Source organism: Histomonas meleagridis, assembly GCF_020186115.1.
Source record: "Histomonas meleagridis strain 2922-C6/04-10x chromosome Unknown contig_95, whole genome shotgun sequence".
Taxonomy (NCBI): domain Eukaryota; phylum Parabasalia; order Tritrichomonadida; family Dientamoebidae; genus Histomonas; species Histomonas meleagridis.
In genome coordinates, this window is record NW_027150927.1 from 136,307 (window position 1) to 158,746 (window position 22,440).

At 30.6% G+C, this 22,440-nt stretch overlaps 8 protein-coding genes across 8 annotated transcripts; 5 read left to right on the plus strand and 3 right to left on the minus strand.

Annotated features, from left to right (window-relative positions):
• Positions 1 to 30: 30 nt before the first annotated feature.
• Positions 31 to 1,125, plus strand: GO595_009724 (actin-related protein 2/3 complex, subunit 1; the record flags this gene model as incomplete). Its single annotated transcript, XM_067923441.1, has 1 exon — positions 31 to 1,125. One exon carries the CDS (start codon positions 31 to 33, stop codon positions 1,123 to 1,125), a length of 1,095 nt encoding a protein of 364 aa, XP_067770034.1.
• Positions 1,126 to 1,261: 136 nt separating this feature from the next.
• On the plus strand, positions 1,262 to 4,642 carry GO595_009725 (Adhesive plaque matrix protein; the record flags this gene model as incomplete). Its single annotated transcript, XM_067923442.1, has 1 exon — positions 1,262 to 4,642. One exon carries the CDS (start codon positions 1,262 to 1,264, stop codon positions 4,640 to 4,642), a length of 3,381 nt encoding a protein of 1,126 aa, XP_067770035.1.
• Positions 4,643 to 4,730: 88 nt separating this feature from the next.
• On the minus strand, positions 4,731 to 5,804 carry GO595_009726 (39 kDa initiator binding protein; the record flags this gene model as incomplete). Its single annotated transcript, XM_067923443.1, has 1 exon — positions 4,731 to 5,804. The coding sequence occupies one exon, from the start codon at positions 5,802 to 5,804 to the stop codon at positions 4,731 to 4,733; it is 1,074 nt and encodes a 357-aa protein (XP_067770036.1).
• Positions 5,805 to 8,919: 3,115 nt separating this feature from the next.
• On the minus strand, positions 8,920 to 9,897 carry GO595_009727 (6-phosphofructokinase; the record flags this gene model as incomplete). The annotated part of the gene is made up of 1 exon (XM_067923444.1): positions 8,920 to 9,897. The coding sequence occupies one exon, from the start codon at positions 9,895 to 9,897 to the stop codon at positions 8,920 to 8,922; it is 978 nt and encodes a 325-aa protein (XP_067770037.1).
• Positions 9,898 to 10,676: 779 nt separating this feature from the next.
• GO595_009728 (Kelch motif family protein) lies at positions 10,677 to 13,487 on the plus strand (the record flags this gene model as incomplete). Its single annotated transcript, XM_067923446.1, has 1 exon — positions 10,677 to 13,487. The coding sequence occupies one exon, from the start codon at positions 10,677 to 10,679 to the stop codon at positions 13,485 to 13,487; it is 2,811 nt and encodes a 936-aa protein (XP_067770038.1).
• A 1,484-nt stretch (positions 13,488 to 14,971) lies between these two features.
• Positions 14,972 to 19,744, plus strand: GO595_009729 (uncharacterized protein; the record flags this gene model as incomplete). The annotated part of the gene is made up of 1 exon (XM_067923447.1): positions 14,972 to 19,744. One exon carries the CDS (start codon positions 14,972 to 14,974, stop codon positions 19,742 to 19,744), a length of 4,773 nt encoding a protein of 1,590 aa, XP_067770039.1.
• Positions 19,745 to 20,813: 1,069 nt separating this feature from the next.
• GO595_009730 (uncharacterized protein) lies at positions 20,814 to 21,440 on the plus strand (the record flags this gene model as incomplete). The annotated part of the gene is made up of 1 exon (XM_067923448.1): positions 20,814 to 21,440. The coding sequence occupies one exon, from the start codon at positions 20,814 to 20,816 to the stop codon at positions 21,438 to 21,440; it is 627 nt and encodes a 208-aa protein (XP_067770040.1).
• A 329-nt stretch (positions 21,441 to 21,769) lies between these two features.
• GO595_009731 (uncharacterized protein) lies at positions 21,770 to 22,015 on the minus strand (the record flags this gene model as incomplete). Its single annotated transcript, XM_067923449.1, has 1 exon — positions 21,770 to 22,015. The coding sequence occupies one exon, from the start codon at positions 22,013 to 22,015 to the stop codon at positions 21,770 to 21,772; it is 246 nt and encodes an 81-aa protein (XP_067770041.1).
• Between the last annotated feature and the right edge of the window lie 425 nt (positions 22,016 to 22,440).

Here is a 22,440-nt window from a genome sequence, read left to right on the forward strand (position 1 = left end):
GTAAAAATAACCGCACTAGACATTTGAGCGATGGCTTATTCGCTTGATTTCTGCGATGCTCCAATTTCTTGCCATGCATGGAACAAAGATGGAACTATGGTTGCTCTTTGTCCTAATACCTCGGATCTTTTGATTTATAAAGTTAATGGCAAGACAACAGAACTTCTTTATACTCTCAAAGAACACACTCAACTCATTAGCAGCTGTGATTGGAACCCAGTCGATGATTCAATTGTTACATGTTCTCATGATCGTAATGCTTATGTCTGGAAATTATCAGAAGATAAAAAAGAATGGAAGAAACAACTGGTTCTTCTCAAGTTAGATAGGGCTGCTACATTTGTCAGGTGGTCTCCAGATGGCACAAAGTTTGTTTGTGCAACAGGTTCCAAGAAATTACGTGTTTGCTCATATGATCCAAATCAAAATTGGTGGCAATCTTTTACCTATGATCACAAGCACCCAACATCACTAACAGTTGATTTCATGCCAGACAATCTTCATATTATTTGCTCATGTTCTGATCGTCATATGACATATTTCACAATCGATGATAAAGAAGCTAAAGACCATATGAAGAAATCAGGAAGCAAGAGCAAGAAGATTGATTTTGCTCTCCAAACTTACTCATGCCAAGGATGGTGCAATGCAACAGCAAGATCTCCAGATGGCGAATGGATTGCTTTCACTTCCCAAGACTCCTACATCAGATTTGTCAAAACCAGCGAGATAGAACAAGATGATGCCCCAGTTAGACAACATAACATCAATGGCCTTCCATTACTTTCACTTTGCTTCATAAGCAATACTGCCCTTATTGGTGGTGGATTTGATTGCGCACCTCGTCTCTTCGTTTTGGAAGGTGATGATTGGACTGATCTTGGATTAATTGATATTCCAGAAATTCGCGAAAAGGCATCAGGAGCTGCTTCAAGTGGATTTGCTTCAAAGGCTGCAGCATTTGGTGGAAAGGCTGTTACTAAGAGCGAAGGAATTCACAATAATATAATCCTTGGAATTCGTGTAACTAAAGATGCATTCTCAACATGCGCAAACGATGGCAAGCTTGGTATTTGGCCATTTAGCGCACTTAAGAATCATTTCAAGGGAAAGAAGCTCTTCTGAAATTGAGTAAAAATCATTTTCACTTTTTTGTAAAGTAACCGGGTGCCCCAAATATTGAGAATATAACTGTTAATTTTCTGGCATTTTTATTGGATGCAATTAGAAAATTTATCCCACACAGGCAAACAAAACAATAATGTCATCGGTAAAATTAAAATTAGTACTCAACACGAAGCAGATTTATATAATAAAATTAATTGGAACAGATTTGAATTCAAATGATAATTTAAAAGCTATCCCAAGATGTGAAGCATCTTCAAACAATAATTCTAATTGTCTGGTATCATTAAATAATAATTATAATCAATGGAAATATGTTTCTGCATGGGGATCATGTACAAACAATACATCGAATCAAGGGAAATCTGTTTCTTCATACAATATTAATAATCAATGGAAATCTGTTTCTGCATGGGGATCATGCGCAAACAATACATCGAATCAAGGGAAATCTGTTTCTTCATACAATATTAATAATCAATGGAAATCTGTTTCTGCATGGGGATCATGTACAAACAATACATCGAATCAAGGGAAATCTGTTTCTTCATACAATATTAATAATCAAGAGAAATCTGTTTCTTCATACAATATTAATAATCAAGGGAAATCTGTTTCTTCATACAATATTAATAATCAATGGAAATCTGTTTCTTCATACAATATTAATAATCAAGGGAAATCTGTTTCTTCATACAATATTAATAATCAATGGAAATCTGTTTTTTCATACAATATTAATAATCAAGGGAAATCTGTTTCTTCATACAATATTAATAATCAAGAGAAATCTGTTTTTTCATACAATATTAATAATCAAGGGAAATCTGTTTCTTCATACAATATTAATAATCAATGGAAATCTGTTTTTTCATACAATATTAATAATCAATGGAAATCTGTTTCTTCATACAATATTAATAATCAAGGGAAATCTGTTTCTTCATACAATATTAATAATCAATGGAAATCTGTTTCTGCATGGGGATCATGCGCAAACAATACATCGAATCAAGAGAAATCTGTTTCTTCATACAATATTAATAATCAATGGAAATCTGTTTCTTCATACAATATTAATAATCAATGGAAATCTGTTTCTGCATGGGGATCATGTACAAACAATACATCGAATCAAGAGAAATCTGTTTCTTCATACAATATTAATAATCAATGGAAATCTGTTTCTGCATGGGGATCATGCGCAAACAATACATCGAATCAAGGGAAATCTGTTTCTTCATACAATATTAATAATCAAGGGAAATCTGTTTCTTCATACAATATTAATAATCAATGGAAATCTGTTTCTTCATACAATATTAATAATCAAGGGAAATCTGTTTCTTCATACAATATTAATAATCAAGGGAAATCTGTTTCTTCATACAATATTAATAATCAAGAGAAATCTGTTTCTTCATACAATATTAATAATCAAGGGAAATCTGTTTCTGCATGGGGATCATGCGCAAACAATACATCGAATCAAGGGAAATCTGTTTCTTCAAACAATACATCGAATCAAGAGAAATCTGTTTCTTCATACAATATTAATAATCAATGGAAATCTGTTTCTTCATACAATATTAATAATCAATGGAAATCTGTTTCTGCATGGGGATCATGCGCAAACAATACATCGAATCAAGAGAAATCTGTTTCTTCATACAATATTAATAATCAATGGAAATCTGTTTCTGCATGGGGATCATGTACAAACAATACATCGAATCAAGAGAAATCTGTTTCTTCATACAATATTAATAATCAATGGAAATCTGTTTCTGCATGGGGATCATGCGCAAACAATACATCGAATCAAGAGAAATCTGTTTCTTCATACAATATTAATAATCAAGGGAAATCTGTTTCTTCATACAATATTAATAATCAAGGGAAATCTGTTTCTTCATACAATATTAATAATCAAGGGAAATCTGTTTCTGCATGGGGATCATGCGCAAACAATACATCGAATCAAGGGAAATCTGTTTCTTCATACAATATTAATAATCAATGGAAATCTGTTTCTGCATGGGGATCATGCGCAAACAATACATCGAATCAAGGGAAATCTGTTTCTTCATACAATATTAATAATCAAGAGAAATCTGTTTCTTCATACAATATTAATAATCAAGGGAAATCTGTTTCTTCATACAATATTAATAATCAATGGAAATCTGTTTCTTCATACAATATTAATAATCAATGGAAATCTGTTTCTTCATACAATATTAATAATCAAGGGAAATCTGTTTCTTCATACAATATTAATAATCAATGGAAATCTGTTTTTTCATACAATATTAATAATCAATGGAAATCTGTTTCTTCATACAATATTAATAATCAAGGGAAATCTGTTTCTTCATACAATATTAATAATCAATGGAAATCTGTTTCTGCATGGGGATCATGCGCAAACAATACATCGAATCAAGGGAAATCTGTTTCTTCATACAATATTAATAATCAATGGAAATCTGTTTCTTCATACAATATTAATAATCAAGGGAAATCTGTTTCTTCATACAATATTAATAATCAAGGGAAATCTGTTTCTGCATGGGGATCATGCGCAAACAATACATCGAATCAAGGGAAATCTGTTTCTTCAAACAATACATCGAATCAAGAGAAATCTGTTTCTTCATACAATATTAATAATCAATGGAAATCTGTTTCTTCATACAATATTAATAATCAATGGAAATCTGTTTCTGCATGGGGATCATGCGCAAACAATACATCGAATCAAGAGAAATCTGTTTCTTCATACAATATTAATAATCAAGGGAAATCTGTTTCTGCATGGGGATCATGCGCAAACAATACATCGAATCAAGGGAAATCTGTTTCTTCATACAATATTAATAATCAAGGGAAATCTGTTTCTGCATGGGGATCATGCGCAAACAATACATCGAATCAAGGGAAATCTGTTTCTTCAAACAATACATCGAATCAAGAGAAATCTGTTTCTTCATACAATATTAATAATCAAGGGAAATCTGTTTCTGCATGGGGATCATGCGCAAACAATACATCGAATCAAGAGAAATCTGTTTCTTCATACAATATTAATAATCAATGGAAATCTGTTTCTTCATACAATATTAATAATCAAGGGAAATCTGTTTCTTCATACAATATTAATAATCAAGGGAAATCTGTTTCTGCATGGGGATCATGCGCAAACAATACATCGAATCAAGGGAAATCTGTTTCTTCATACAATATTAATAATCAAGGGAAATCTGTTTCTGCATGGGGATCATGTACAAACAATACATCGAATCAAGGGAAATCTGTTTCTTCAAACAATACATCGAATCAAGGGAAATCTGCTTCTTCAAACAATACATCGAATCAAGGGAAATCTGTTTCTTCAAACAATATCTATAATCAATGGAAATCTGTTTCTTCATGGGGATCATGTACAAACAATACATCGAATCAAGGGAAATCTGCTTCTTCAAACAATATCTATAATCAATTGAATTCAATATAGAGAACCACTTCAATTAATAATAATTCATATGATACACACAACGCATTCCACACAATAATATAATTTTGCTATTCATAAAGGCACTTTATTACTCACTATACTTCTCGAACAGCTCTTCCCAAGATTCATACTCGACACCATCTGCGTCTACCAAATATTTTCCATTTGTATCCACGGACACTCTGTTGTATACATTTTTCTCTTTTCCTTCGCCCAAACTTAATGTGAAGCAGTTCATTTCCATATCCTCTATGTTAGTATTCGCAAGTTCGGACATGTCGTTGAACACAATGGAATTCATTATGTTTTGCGGACACTTCAAAAAGTGACCGATCTTTCGCATCGCTGTCGGAGCAGGTCCGAACATAGCCATAAACGCGCAGAATTGCATGAACTCTGTCTCAGGCTGGATCTCCGGGTCAAAGATAAACCTTATCGCATCGCGTGCATTTGATTCGGTTTGATTTGGCAAACGAAGTAGTTCCGAAACTTTCCGAATAAATTGAACTGTGTTCACTACAGCTTCGTTTGGACAAAGGCGCTTCCAAAAAATACTACAATCCTCCCAAAATTGATTTTCAACTGTTGACGATGTTTGCCCACCAAGCTTGAAATATGGATTTTCGGTCACATGAACCATTTTATAGTACTTCTCGTACTCAGACATGGTGTTGTTGAGGTTTTTTTTCAAAAATTTGCGAAATTTCTCGATTTCATGGAAGCCCATGGACCACGCGTTTTTCACTATTTCGCGACTGTCTATGATGGGGCGCTTTGAGCGTAATTTCCCGGATCGTTTTTTCTTTTTATTACTATCTGTATCTAAATCTTTGTCTGCGGTTTTATTTTCGTCATCAAGTTCTTCTTCGTGAGATGGGTTTTCGTTTTCCTCTTCTTCTTCTTTTTCTTTCATTGATTTTTCGAGCTCTTCCCTTTGTTTTAATTGTGCTTCATAAATTTGATTGTTTTTCTCTGTCCTTTCAAGAAGCCTTTCGGTACCTTTTACTTTTTTATCTACTTTATCAACATCTTCAAAATGAATTGCATAATATTTTTCATTACATTTTTTAATTTTTGCTTTCCATAAATCTGTTTTATTTCTATCGATGAAATAAATGTCATCTCCTCTTTGGAATTGATGGTCTGTTCTCTCGAAATCCATTTTGGTGAATACTAACTCCTCAAACGATAGACTATTTGAATACGATATTTGGATATAAATAATTCTGACACGATATTTCAATGAAATCAAAATTGCCTTATTTCTGGAAATGATTATTCATTGTGTTTGTCGGCTAGTAATGCTTTTTTATCCTGAATTCTGGAATCATTACTGTTTCGATAAACACTGTCAGTTCAAACCATGTTTTTTGTTGCTTTATATCATCAGAGTAATTGAAAATTTTTATGTCTTTTCTATGCTTTTTGATCGTATTTTCTTATTATAAACATTTTTATCTCCAAATCAAATAATAATATACTAAAATCATATCGTGCTATCAATTGGAATTATTATGTTGTTTATTATATTTCAAAATAAATTTTCATGATATTTTGATTTTAAAATGAATAGAACTCAATATCAACTGAATATAAATCAAAATTAACAAAAAATTTAAATATATTATATAATTATAAAAAATGTAATAGAGAGAGATTTCAACTTTTTAATTTGAACTGGAATTGGTTATCTATCAAAAAAAAATTAAAATAATTTAGTACTTAACAAAGACCATTGATAATTATAAATATTTTTTGGGTTTACAAATTAAAATTATAAATGTGTATTGATTTATTATGAACAAAACAAAATTTTTTCTGCGGTGACCGTTTACATATCATGGATTTAATCGTTTTTCATTCAATTTCTTCTCAATTAATCAGATTAAAGAATGCTTTACAGAAAAGTGTACGTGTCAGAAAGAACGCCACCAAAATTTTGGAGTTCTGAATAATAAAATTTTGTGCTAGTGGCATTCTTCCATAATTTTAAATGTACAACCAAAGTTACTACTATAATTATGATGGTCAATATATGTTAAATCCAATGCCAAATTATTCATTCCAAAATAATCAAAGTTATTATCAAGAATTTTCTCAAATTCAATCTTTTGAATAAACATAGTAAATAATATGGATGAAAACATATTCAATTAATAAAATTACAGAATTTTTTATCGAAAAACAAAAACAAAAACGAAGATTAAATAAACAAAGAAATAGAAATGCGCCAATAGTATATAAAATTAAAACAAATCGAAGAAATAACGTTTGAATACCTAATAAGAAAGTTTAAATAATTGTTAATAAAAAATTTTTAATATTTTTTTTTTAATCGAAATAAAAAAATTCCGCGTCTATATCCCGTTAGATATTTAGTAGCTCAAATGAAGCATGTGTTGATTTGCTATAAATTAACAATTAAGAGTTTAATTATGTTTTGTTATTTTACTGAATCCATAATTATGGCTGATTAAAACGCTTTCAAAAATTTATACGTTTAGGATTTTTTGGGAAAAGAAATTATGTCTGAAAACATATTCCAACAGGTGTTTGCATGTGCTAATCGTAGCGTTAATTACATTCAATGCAATGAAAATGAAAATCCAAATAATCAAATCTTAGAAAAAATCGTGAAAAAAAATGAAAGTAAAATTAATCAAAAATCTAAATCACAGGAAGAAATACCGATAAACCAAAATAAATCACTAAATGAAACAAAAGAATCTTCTACAGAAATTTTGCAGACTCAAAATATTGAAGATACACAAATAAAAGAAGAAAACACCATAAATGAAGAAGAACAACCCATTTTAGATGAACATGAAGAAGGCCAATCAGAAAGGGATATTCACACTTTATTGTTAACTCCAACCAAAGAACGTCAGGACATCAAATTCTCAACACTTAATCCACCATCACCTATACTCAAAGAAAACAAATTTTACACAACTGATTTACAATTAAATCAAATCAAAAAATCACCAATACATGGTTCAAAAGTTCCTATTAAAGTCAATTCTCCATTTTCTCTAAAAGGAGGAAATAAGAAATCCCCATATACGACAACAACAACTCGACGAAAGAAACCAATCTCGGAAAGAGATGAAGCTTTTCAATTCCTTGATGAATTAGAAGCGAGGTATAAAGAAGTAAACGAATTACTGAATGAAGCTAAAAAGGCGCTTGTAGCGGCAAACAAGAAAAATGAAAAATTACGAAAAAGGAAACTTGAGTTGCAGTTAATGATTGAAAGATTGAGCGCATCTTCTGCATTGTTAGATGAGAGACTTGAAACACAAGAAAATGAATTTAAAGATAAAGAAGCTGAAAGAGAAGAAGAATGGGAATTTAGAGTAAGCGAACTTACTACTGAATATGAAACAATTAAATCTGATCTCTACACACAAATCACCAAGTAATTTGTTGGTTTATTAATAAAAATTTGATGTTTTTATGTATGAAACATTTTTCTAATAAACAAACACTCAAGCCTTTTTATATAGATTACAAAGCATAATGCCAGGCTGGATAATTTCAGATGATAATGTCGATAAAGAACTTTTAATGCAAAGTATTTAACATTTCGAAAAAGATGTGAATAGATTATAAGACGTTGTTCGCTCATCATTCTCAGAATCCATGGATAAAATATTTACCGATTCGCATAACATTACGTTTGATTACTGGTAATTTAAAAGAAAGGAAAAGGAATGAAAACGAATCTTGAATAGGTGCAAATTTTAATATGCCTTAAGATTTCATTTAAATATATGGACATACTGAAAGAGATGGATTAATAAGTCAATTAAAAATGAAAGAAGTATATGAAAAAGAATTGGCAAGTGTCCGAATATAAAGTTTGTAATTTTTACTTTTCATAAATTAATTGTGAAAATATTTTTCTATAATTGTAAATGAATCATTGATTGAGAACCTTAATATTATATTCTCTCAGAATGATAGAGATTTGATTGTGATTTTGGAAAATTTCATGTATTATAAAAATGAAAAATTTGATCAATAACATAAATATTCATTTCTTAAATATTTTAGATAAATCATAATTGCTAAACACAATATTTACGTATTACCCAAAAAGACTTTTTAGTATTAAACAATGTCATTCGTTATTTTATAAAATTAATAATTTTTTCGGACGGAAATATCTATAAAAATAGTTTTTTCTTTATGAATACTATTTTCAGAGAATTATATGCAAAATAATAATGAGATGTAATTACAAAGCGTAAAATCAAAAATATTAATTATAAAATTTAGACGTCAAGTTCGTTATAAAGCTTGAGCAAATCCTTGCTGATTGGTTTCAGCTTTCCTACGAGTTGTTCCAGAGGCACCAATTGGATTTTTCCATCGACGACACCGACCATTTTTCCGGTTTCTCCGTTAAGTAATGCGTCAACAGCAGCAGATCCCATTAATGTTCCATACAATCTATCGCGGTAAGTTGGTGCGCCACCTCTTTGGGTGTATCCGAGAACAGTTGTCCTCACATCGAAGCCGGTTGTATCCTGGTGTTCTTGAAGGAACTTAACAAGTGCTTGTGTGCCTGGTTTCCATCCTTCTGCGACGACAACAATAGCATGAGGCTTGCCTTTAACGTAAGCATTTGTGATTGCATCGGCAATTTTCTCCATTGGTGGGGCTGGGATCTCGGGAACAAGACATACTTCGGCACCAGTGGCTGAAGCAGCCATCAATGCAAGGGCACCGCAATCTCTACCCATGACTTCGACAACAAATGCTCGTTGAATGGAAGATGCACAATCACGGATACGATCAATGGCTTCAATGATGATATTTAAGGCTGTGTCAACGCCAAGACAAACTTCAGTTCCATTAACATCATCATCAATTGATCCTGGAATTCCAATAACAGGGAAGCCATCTTTGTAAAGATTGTATGCACCGGTAAGAGAACCATTGCCACCACAAACTATAAGACCTTCAATGCCCATGCGATTCATATTACGGATGGCTTCACGTCGGACTTTTGGATCAGTCCATTCAGGTAAACGAGCTGTACCAAGCCATGTACCACCAAGACCAAGTGTACCAGAAACTGCTCTTGAATTAAGAGGGAACATTTGACCTTCAATAAGTCCACGATAACCACGACGAACACCATAAACGGTAAGACCTTTATGAGCACCTGTACGTGCAACAGAACGAATGAGAGCATTGAGACCAGCGTTATCACCGCCGCTTGTCAGTACGCCAATCGATTTCAGCATTTATAACTGACCAGCGACCAACTGAATTTTATAGAAAAAGTAAAGTGGTGATAACGAAAATTGAATTAAGTCGGTTTTCATATCGGCCAATTTTTTATGAATGTTTATGCTTTTTGATTTTATAAAATTCAGGACGAATTCCAACGCCTTCAAGAAAAAAACTACATAATTAATAAATAAAATCGAACTACTGAGATATATAATCAAAGAAGGATTATAAAATATGAGAATAGAAAAGATATCTTTTCAGCCATTATTTTGCATTAATGTTTAATGCAAAACTTATTATATTCTATATTTCTTATCCTTCTTATTTAAATATGTTTTTAGTTTATAAGTTTTGGCTGAAATTGAATAAATTTAAATTGCAATATTGCAAGAGAAGATTTAAAACTAAATGATCTACAAAATTTATATGATAATACTGTTAAAGTTTCGATTTCTTACAAATTATCAATAAATATATCTCAAATTATAGTTGGTAGACAAATAGATTGATACATTATCAGCAACGGTTATCTGACCCGCCATTTTCACATAATTGTACGTTAAATAAACGGTTAATCCGTCTGATCTGATTTGTTATTGCTTCATGCACACTAAATATTACATTTTTTTCGTTTACTGAATCTTTTTATCATCATTTTAAAATGTTTTTATAGTTTATTCTTTTTGTTTTTTATAATACTAAGGAGTTTGAGTTATTTATTGGATCGTTCGAACTTTATAACCCATGTGTAAAGTATTTAAATATATTTTGAAAAGAATAGTGTCAAAAAATGGGCGAAGCACAATTCGTCGCTTTCTACCGCCCATGTCAACCAGCTATCATCGAAGATGCTTCTTTTGTCAAAAAAAAGAGTGCGCAAATGATATCAGATAAATTAAACCTTTCTCAAACAGACGAATTTCTTTCAATCACCACTCCACTTAACCGGAAAATGTTAGAAAAAAACATAGTTGTGGTTGATAAGTATCCTCAACTTATCCTTAAGACTAAGCCAGGAAACTATTTAAAACCAGATTACTATTTTTCTATTCTTCCTAATTCTATGGCAAATCTTTCTTGTATATATGTTAAAGTCACAGAGAAAAGTGGTATTGAAATACCACCATTTGAAGTCACATTTAACAAAGAAGATTATACAGATAAAAAGTTTTCAGATTTTTCGAACTTTATTCTTGAACAATTTGATCTTGGCGTATCTGAGTATTCATTTGAAATTGGTTATCAACGTATGTCCCCAGATAGCACTGCTTTATCTGTAATTTCAAATTTAGATAAGTATCAATTAATTCTTGCATGTAAACTCAACGACGAAAGTGTTGCGAAAGTAAACCTACGGCATAACATCATTAATGAGCTTATAACCACAGAAGTCACATTTATTAAAGGACTTCAAGTTCTTATTGATTATTGGAAGCCAAATCTTCTTAAACTTAAAATGATTACCGAAGATGAAGCCAACTTTATTTTCCATGAATTCCCTGTTATCATTAACTTCCATTCTCAATTCCTTGAGAACTTACAAAGTCGAGGCTCATCATATTCGTCATTTTTGTCAGATGTTTTCATTGAATTTTCGTCATTTTTCAAGATTTCACTACTTTACATCACAAGTTATAGTTCTATCTTACAACTTATCTATGAAAAAGCAAAATCGAAAGATTTCAAGTCCAAACTTAAACAATTAGCGAACGATACAGAAGATCAAAATGAACTTGTTCAATATTTAATTACTCCAGTTCAACGTACACCACGTTATATGTTATTTTTGAAGCAATTAATTCATAACACGCCAAAGTCACATCCAGATTTTCCAATGCTAAAATTTGCCCTACAAAAGATTGAAGAAGTTGCAAAACAAATCGATCATTCCGCACAAGTTGCAGAGAACAATTCACAACTATTAGCAATCCAAAACAATTTATTAACACATTTCGATTTAGTAATACCATCACGAACAATTGTTATGACAGTTCCTATAAACTTTAAGAAGCCTAAAGCCGGCATTGGAATGTTTTATCTTTTTAATGACTTAGTAATGATTACAAGAGAAGAAAGAGGTGGACAACAATTGATTCATGACGAAAGTCCATTTACATTTTCATATAAACATAAAAAAGAGTCCGAGTTTTCATTCATCGGCTCTGACTTTAAACGCGGCTTCAATCGCTTCCAATTCTTTGAGTTTGAAATCCCGAATCAAAAGCAAAGAGAAGCATTGATTGAGAAGTTGACGTCTGTTAAAAATGATTTATATTCCAAACAAAAGAATAACATGTTTCAAAAGAAACGAATTGTCCCATATGGTGATATCCAACCATTATCAGGACATGACGCATCATTTATTGGGAATAGTTTATATATATTTGGAGGCATTAGTAATGGCGAATATTCCGATAACATTTATATCTATAAAGCATCGAATTCTTTTATGTCATTTATTCCAACGAATTTAGGTAAAAGAATCGATCATTCAGTCACATGTATTGACACAAATATTTATATTTTTGGCGGAATGAATAACGCCGAAATATTTAATGACATTTGGTGTTTCGATACCATTAAATTACAATTAAATAAGATCGAAATTCCTGAAAATAATAAATTACCAGAGCCGAGATATGCACATTCTGCAGTTTCGTTTTGTAATTGTATTTATATATTTGGAGGAATTAATAAGAAGAAGAAACTATTAAATGATTTATGGGAATTTAACACAATTAATTGTGAATGGAAATTAATAAATTTACCATCACAACCTACGAAACCAATCGCATATCATTCAATGAATGTTATTAATAATATAATGTATATCCATGGAGGCATTAATGAAAATAATGAACCGACAAATGATTTCTACATGTTAAACTTAATCGAAATGAAATGGATTCCACAAAACTCTGATTTCGGTACTGTTTTACCACGCGCAATGCATCGCTCTGTAACACTTGGGTCATTTATAATATACATTGGTGGCACTGATTCTAAAAAGATTGTACCACCTGCGATATTTGATACCAAACTCAAACGTTATCAAATTTCTACATGTACGTCCAAATGTAAGAACTTAATTAACTTCTCATTAAGTTGTTATGAGAAAACTCTTTATACATTTGGTGGTAATGATATATATTCCAAACAAACTTCATTGAAATTGTATAATTTGACAATTCCGCCGTTTTTGGATTCGATGCTTGAAGAAGAAAAAATACATAGGAAACCTTTCGCTAACCCGCGAATGGTTAAACGATTTAGAACAACAGAATTCTTAAATGGAAATAACATTAATAACTCGAATCAAGCTCTGAATAAGGTTAAAAGAGGAAGTCTCTCGACAAAGAAAAGGAAGTTGGTGACAGTAACAAGAGACCATAAAAGAAGCGGAAGCATGTGCGAGTCAAGCGGATTGAAGCAATGCGAAATGTCATCGAGCGAAAAGCAAGAAAGCGACTCAGGCCATATAAAGAAGAGAAGAAGAAGAAAACATTCTCAAATTCTACCGCAGCCAAAAATGGATATTTTGATACAAGCACAAAATGTAAATGAGTTAAATCAAGAGCAAAACGATTCAAATCATATGTAAAAGTACTTTCGATAGGAATTTTTTTTAATATATATTCATTAAATTTGTTATGAAAATTTAATAATAAATCTTTGAATAAAAATTAAAGTAAATTTGATGATTGAACTTAAATTAATGACTTTGCATAATATACATCATTATAACTCAAATCATTATTTGGAAAAATACCAGACATTTCGCATTGAAAATACTGATGAATATCGAGATTTCTATCTTTCATCATTGGATGCAGGTATTGTAACGGTAGCGAAGAATTTTGCTGTCGATATCAGAAGCCTACCCAATATCTTTCATAATAAATTCTTATTTAATCAAATATTTATTAACCTGTTTAAATTATCTTCAAAGATTTTGTATAAATCAATTTTATCCTTTTTCTTCATGAAATTTCATAAGGAATGAATCATTGATAATATTCGACAAAATTGAATTGATTAAAATTTCTTCAGCGAAACTTTTAAGTATATTGTTCTTAAAATCATTCATTATTCAGTTACTTTGAATATTTCTTTCTAATTCTGATTATATAGATTTTTAAAAATTAAAAAGATAAAATTGCGATAAAAAAGCACTATATATCAAATTACTGACTAAAAGATTAAATAAATAAGAAAAATTTTTTATCAAAAAAAATTCATTGCAGATTGAGAAGATAATTTAACATTATCTTCTGTTAATTCAAAAATAATTTTTTCTAGTGACTGGAATGGAGCTTAATTCTTTTTAGTGTTGCTTGGATTTTTCGGGTTTGATGTTTGATTTCTTTTTTACTAATTTTTGAAATCTATTTTTGATCAAGTTCATTGAAAGGTTTCCATTAAGTTGGGGTTTCATGATGAAAAATTACAAAAAGATTTCGTTAATATTAATGCACTCAAAAAGTTTTGACGACCGTTATTATGCGCCGCACACCAAACGATAAATGTGAAGTGAAGTCGATTGAAACTGTAAGGTTTTGAAGGGCGGGTGGTTCTTTTGTGAATGGAGAAAAGATAATTAACCGTTAATCGTTTTCAAATATGTAAAAAACAATAAAATATTTTTTTTTGCGAAACTAGTAAATAATAAAATATTTTAATTTTACAAATATCTAAAATATCAGATATGATAAAAATAATTCAAATATTAAAGTTTTTATAATCAAAATTAAACGATTTTTAAGCATTTCTTTTTTTCAATGCGTAACTTCCCAGAAAATGTTTCAGCGTCGTTAAATGAAATTTTTTAAGGAATATTTATGATCAATAATATATAAGTTTTAGATAATTATTATTTCTGTTAAATTTGATATTTTAGATTAGTACTAATGTTATACAATTTAAACGCTAACTCGAATAAATATTTATTTGACAGTGGGAGATGATTTCACTTTTTGACAGATTTTCATTAAAGGGTAAAAAGGGTAATATTTTAAACAAATGAAACGAGAATTAACACTGCTGTCTCTCTCGAATCAATGGGGAATTACGGCCCTATTTGTCTTTATGAAAGAATCCAAAGTAAGTTATTCAACGTTTAATTCATCTTTGGAAGCTCAACTACAGTATGTTAATGATCCCAATTTTTCCAAATTTTTTTCAAAGTTATCACCTGGTTATGAGAACATTACTCTTTCTGACATTGCTCACTATCGAAGTACAATTGAAAATCTCATTCTTGATTTGTTAGATGATACTTCGTTGATTCATGTTTTAAATTCAACAACGAAAGCTCTTAAGTCTGCTATAATCCTTGGCGCCAGGATTCTTGATCCCAACAAGGAAATAGTTCACCCACGTTCACCCACAAAATCAGGACTTTCAATTCCAGCCAGTTTTTATTCCACATTAAATGTTCTTTTATCATTTATTCAAAAGCTCTTTGAGAAGGTCCCACGACAGTCCATACCAAATCTTTCAACTGACATTTTTGATCTAATGCTTGATATCCTTATGAAGCGTAAACAAACGAATGGTGTTGAAGGTGCGATCCTTAGCATCCTATCATCGATTCCACAATATTCCACCCAACTCTGGACCAACATCATTCAAATTTCACGAATGAAAGATGATAAGAAAATCAAGAGCAAACTCACGAGTCTTACCGAAGGCATCAAAGTTATTCGTCATTATCCTGATGAAAACGATTCCACCTCCACAGAATCCAATCTATTAGAAATATCGAATAATATCAATATTCTCAAAGGTAAATGGTCGATACCAATTATTCTTCCAATCATTTCCTCGTCACTTGTTTTCTTTTATTCCAAGTGTAAACAAGTTAGTTCGTCAGATTCATTATCATCATTCATACAAGCGCAATTCCAATTTACACAACAAAACACCACATTAGAGACATTGTTGTCATTTGTTAACCTATTTCCCTTTTCTAATGAGACCGATTTCAATACATATTTACCTAAACTCATTCAGATGTTAAACAAGAATTATTCCAGTTTATCCGCTACATCATATTTCCAAGTCATTACGCAACTTATTGAAGGTTGTATTGTCCGACCTCATGGCTGTAGTAATTTATTTAATTTATTAATTTCACATTGGTTTAATCAAAACAAACAAATCTCAATTAACTCACCTTATAAAGAAGATAGTTTGTTATTAATTAATGTATTTTCATCATTATTTAAAGTTGCTCCAAAAGAAACAGAGGAATTTTTCTTGAAATTATTAAACTCAAATATTACAACACAAACATTAAACTTTTTATACTCAGTTATTCATGTAATATCAGTCAGTGAACAACAACAAGTTACAAAAATAGCACCAGCAATGGTACCATCAATTAAGAACATTATTAATAAAGATGAACCACCTAATGAAGAGTTACAACTAGTTATTCCATTATTATCATTATTATGGCAAAATGTACCAGACTTCCATAGTGATATTACTAATTTAATGATTCGATGTTCGAAAACTAAAGATATAACAATCTTAGGTAACACTGCATCATTCTTCATAGAGATAATGGAACATTATCCAATTGGTTCAATGCCATCCAAATTATTAGTTACATTTTCAGGACAATTTTTACGTCGTGTCGATGAATGTGTTTCTGAACCAATATTAGCAAAGAACTTTAAGTTATATTCTTCTTATGTGAAAGCATTTATTGATTATGCAGAGAAAGGGAAAGAAGTTGTTGATGAAATGTTATGGAATCAATTTTTATCATTATGTGAAAGTCGATTATTAGTATATGCATTATTCCCAGATATTAATGTAACAAATATAGTTCGACAAACTTGGAAACATTTAAGTAAAGATACTGTTGTCTATAAAGATAAAAATCCTCCATTAGCTACAGTAATTCCAGATATTACACAAAATCCAATATATCAATTATCAAAACATACTAATTTCCATGGGTTTGAAACACGATATTTATCATTAGCTACATATTTTGCTAAGCCTAATGGTAAAATACCAAAAGAATTCCATAATGCTATAGCTAAATTATTATTTGCATTATATAAAACAAAATATTATGAAAATAATGAACCTTTAAATCAACAAGTAGTTACTATACTTGTCGATACATTACAACGATTTTCTCAACAAGAAATCTTTAATTTAGTTTGTTTGTCTGATAATAATTCTTGGTATTATATCATAGATAAAATTAGTAATAATACACAAATTACTTTACCTACAAAACTTAAATATGTTTGGTCACTTTCATCACATATTAAGTTTTGTAAAACTGTTTTAGAATCAGAACAAATTCGTAAGAACTTATGTATAATATTTGAAGCTTTTATCCAATCTCCATTACCGAAGAATGAAAGTGAACAATCAATTGAAGTTATAGGCGCAGAATTTTGTGCTACATTTGTCCGAACTATATCAAATCAATTTAAAGATGAACAAATATTTAATGATTTTAATAACTTAATCATTAAAATCATTTCAAGATTAAATCCGGATTCAATTACATTACCCGATATACCACATGTATTTGCATTATTAGAATTAATTCATGCATTATTAGATACAAAACCTATTGATAATAATACTGTCGAAAATGTATTAGATTGGACATTATATATAGCATTAAAAACTAAAGGTTCAACAATATTACAATTACAATGTCATGATGTAGTATTATCATTAGTTAAAAATAACTCAAATTCATTACCATTAATTATGCAATGTTGTTTTAGAGCTTCTTCTTTAACTACTGCACATGTCGCTTCTGCTATTATTAGTTCTAAAGTTTCAAGTACTGATTTAGCTATATTATCATTAGGTTTAAGTAGTAGACCTTCAATGATATGTAGAGCTATTTCAGCCGAAATTGCAAATACTTCATCAAATGCAAAGTTTTCACCACTTGCTTGTATTGATCCATTATTTGAAGAGAAAATTGTTGAATTTTATGCTTCTTCATTTACACCAGAAAATGTCCGTAAATTAATGTTACAAATTCCTTCATTATTAACAACTGGTGAAAGTGATCCATCATCAGTTCAACATTTCTTACTATTACAAAATCGATTAACTAAAATCACTAAAGTTAAAACAGTATTAACATTATTACATTTAACAGCTATTACTGAATTTAGTGATTTAACACCTATTAAACCTTTAATACCAATTTGGGATCAAGTCTTTGAAAGTCCACCAGATAAATTAGAGAATATATTAGAAATGATATTAAATGAAGTCAAATCTATTACTGATGCTAAAATGCTTACAGCTTGTTGTATATCATTTTCAAGAGCATTCTTTAAATATCCTAAACAAACAGCTACATTTATAATCGAACATTTACGTGTAACTACAGATCCTAATTTATCATTTGATAATTTTAAGCCGACAACAATTGAATTAGTAATATCAGCAGTGTTAAGTTTCATCTTCGATTTAGAAACTGATCGACAACGTTTTGTTGTTTGTTTCTTAGATCATATTCGATTTATATTAGTATGGGCCATTTTCTTACGATTTAATCCATTATATGAACATCATCATTTACCACCATTAGTTACATCTATTATGCATGCAGCTGTACCTGATTCAAGTTTACCATTATTTGTATTAGCACCAAGTGAATGTGTAGCACGTGCAGTTTATTTACCATTTAGACATACAACAGAATTAACATCAGCACAAATCGCTTCATTATTAGATGTATTAAAATCATTTTCTAAATTAACAGCAGAATTATTCTTAGATACAGTTGCAGCTAAAGCAAGTTCATTAGCAAAGTATTCACCTGATTTTTGGATATTGTTTTCGAATTTCTTCCAACCTATACATAGTACGACATTCTTAAATTCATTTATAGCTAATGCACAAAATGTGGACTTAGAAAATATATCAATGATGTTGCCTATATTAACTGGTATGGTGAAACAAAACGCAGATCCTTCACATATAGCTGGTTTCATTGCTGTCATTATATTTATAATATCATCAACTAATGATATGAACTTCCTTAAAGTGATTAACAAACATTTGCCAAAGTTTATCGATACTGTCACTGAAAGTGAAGACGCAGAAATTATATCATCGACTTTGTTGACTATCATTGATGAACATGGAGGTGAAGAATCAATTGTCGAAGGTATAATATACTTATTACAATTACCTGAGAAGATTAACTCAAGCGATATGAATAATGTATTGATATATCTATATGAAATATCAAAGTTATTATCGATTTCAAACGCAATTTATTCTTATACTTCATTGATCTTGTTCATCTTCGATTCATTTAGATGGTTGGAAAGTAATGGAACTGAGTTCATGACGTCATTAGCATTCTTAAGCTTAAATCCTCCAAATTCATATGAAGAACTTTCAGATATAATTGTCGATAAATGGGTTCCAAAAATTGTATCTTTCTCGATCAAATGTATAGCGAATTTCGTTGGGAAAACTTCAATTATTACTTTCTCATTTAAGAAGAATATCATTAAAATGATAATGAGGGTGACAAATCAATGGAAGAACATGGAAATAATGCCCGACGCTGAAAAGTTAAGGAAGTTGATTTTGATGTTGTTGATCGGCTCCGATAGCGAGAACTTAACGGATTTGGCAAAGATGTTTTCTGAGCTGATCGAAACGATAGGTGACTCAGGTGAAATTTCACTGGTGGAATCAATACAGCCGTTAAGAGTGGCTAAAACTGATAATAACCAGATCAAAAGAGCTATCGCACAAGAAGCAACACCAGTGTTCGTCCCACATGAAATCAAACACCCACTGTCTGAGGTTTGCCAGTACATTCAAAATAACATTCTCAATTAAAAATTTATTCTCGTGAAAACTGTTTTTTGAAGTTGAGATTTACTTACAAAAAGTGGCACTTGTAATTCAATATTTTAATTGCATCACAATATCTGTTCTCAGAAACATATTTTGCATATGAAAATTATGTTTACAAATTTTTAAATTTAACAATTAGAAGGGAAATGGTTATTTTTTTGAACAATGAAGTTAAAGCTTCATTCAGGCGGTTGGGACACTTTTGAATGCTTTTGAGTTCAATTTGAAAAAGTTCGGCCCAAAGGGTTTTGAACTGAGCTTTATAACAACGATAACTTTTTCAAATAAAAATAACAATTAATCACAGAAAATATTTTCTGAGGGTTTTAATTTTAAAATTTGATTATTTAGATAAGCAATATTTAAAAATTGTTTGATTTTATATATTTATAATTGATCTCAATGTTTATTTATATTTTAATATTAATTTAAATAGATAACTAATAAATCATAAGATATTATTATATTTTTTAAGAATTAATTTATTTTTGGTGCTCTCAAACTTCAATACAAAAGCTATTTAACCGTTGTTATAAAATGTGACTCAACGGTTTTTCGTTGGACAAATAAAAAAACTTCTTCAATCGTATTTTGCTTTATTTTTGAGTATTTGAAGACAACAGGTTTAGTTTTCATATACTGGCTTGATGCATGGTAGGAAGTTTTTCACTTCTTCACAATGGATTGTGAACCATTTGTACATGAGTACCTTACTTCTTTTGAAATTACGTGGTAGAGGTAATTGAAACCTTTTAGAGATTAAGAGTGCTAAAGAAATCATTCGGTTAACTGTTACTTGTTTGTTAAAGTATTCATTGATTATGTTATATCCAATACTTCCTTTCGCAACATAATCGCCAACAAGAGCTTCAGTGACTCCACCTTCTCCAAGATTTTTTCGGCTCACATAATTTGGCTTGAGTTCCATGTTCCAATTATTTTTTGGTTTTTGATTGACAGAAAAAACTAATTGAAAGGAAACGGTAACCGTTCAAATAAGCGTTTCAATGTTTTACAAAATTTTATCCTCAAACAACGTTTATTCAGCTCTATGAAATATATCCTCAATATTAAGGTTGTGGCTCTAAATGTTGATACAAATTTTGTTACCTACCAAAGGAAGGCAAGAAAGGATTCTGGATGGCTTGTTGTTAAGGTTGATGGAGGAAAATCTGCTGTCTCAACTCCACTTGTTTCAATTCAGCAAAGAATGAGTTTTAACTTCCAAACTTCAATCCCTTATGAATCAAATGATAACATGCAATCTTACGTATACTTCACTTTATGCGTCTTTGGAAAATCACAAAGAGAAAATATTCCAATTGCAAAGTGTCGTTCTAGAATTGGGAGATTACCATTAAATGGTGCTGTCCAATTTGACCTTCCACTCATAAGCGGTAATCAACAAGTTGCAGTAATCAATTTATCTGGCGTTCTCCAGTCTGTTGGAGCAGCAAATCCTCAAGTGCCACCACCAATGCAAGTACAACCACCTCCATATCAATATGCTCAACCAAATGCACCTCCTCCATATGGTGCACCACAATTACCACCTAATCCTAAACAACAACCAGCGCCACCACAAAACAAACCATCACAGGGTTATATCCCTTCACAACCACAATATGCACCAACGAATGATTATACTAATCCATCCAATAATCCATACTTTTACTAAATAAAAAATGCAAAGTTGAAAGATTTTTGTTTGCCAAAAATATGAAATAACCTTTTAGCATAATCATATTTTACAATTTCAAACATTCTTCTAATACGACGCTTATCTCTCCCAAGACTCAAACCTTTTAAATGTATCATTGGGCAAGCATTAATTACAAAATTATCATAGCAATCATGGAGGAAATAGTTATACAAAGGTTCAAAAAAATGATTTTATGAACAAGAATATAAGTGATTTGATTTTGGATCCATTTATGAAGGATCTTAAATGTGTGATGAATGAATGAGTAAAAAAAATAAATAATAATGTTTATAGAATATGAAGAATCACTTTGATTTGGTATCTTTCTTGTTTTTCTTTGTATTAATAGCACTCACCTTCTTTGCTACTTTCTTTGTAAAGTATGGGAGTAGAACATCTTCTTCAGTATCTCGAGGATCTGGAATAACATCCACAAGAAGTGATGGAAGTGGAACTGTCTTCTTGTCATCCTCTTCATCTTCAGTTTGTTCGGTATTAGCTTCTTCTCCTTCCTGCTCTTTGTCAGATGAATCGTAGCTCGAATCGCTCATTTACTGTTGAATAGTATTCAAAAAGTCTGTTGTTTTTGAATTGAACCCGTTTACATCATCAAAACGGTTAGGGAAAAGTGCATATGGTTAATGATAATGTTCAAAACTCTTTTTGGTATGTGCGTCTTTGTGGTTTTGTAGCATTGAGCCCATATTTAGTAATACATTTAAATAGTAACATAGGTGCATAATGCGATTTTTTATTAAATTTATATTTATTCAATTGAATGATAATTATTTTCAGAAATTTAGATTACTGTAGTAATTAATATAAATTGTCAACAATATATTGTGTTTTCGACATAAGGGTAGCCCAATATAATTATTTTTATAAAGAAATCGGCTTCGAGATACCCTCAAAAATCATCATAATTTGAATAATGTTTGTTCTTCCAAGCTCTTCGTTGAATAAAAAATAACGAGAG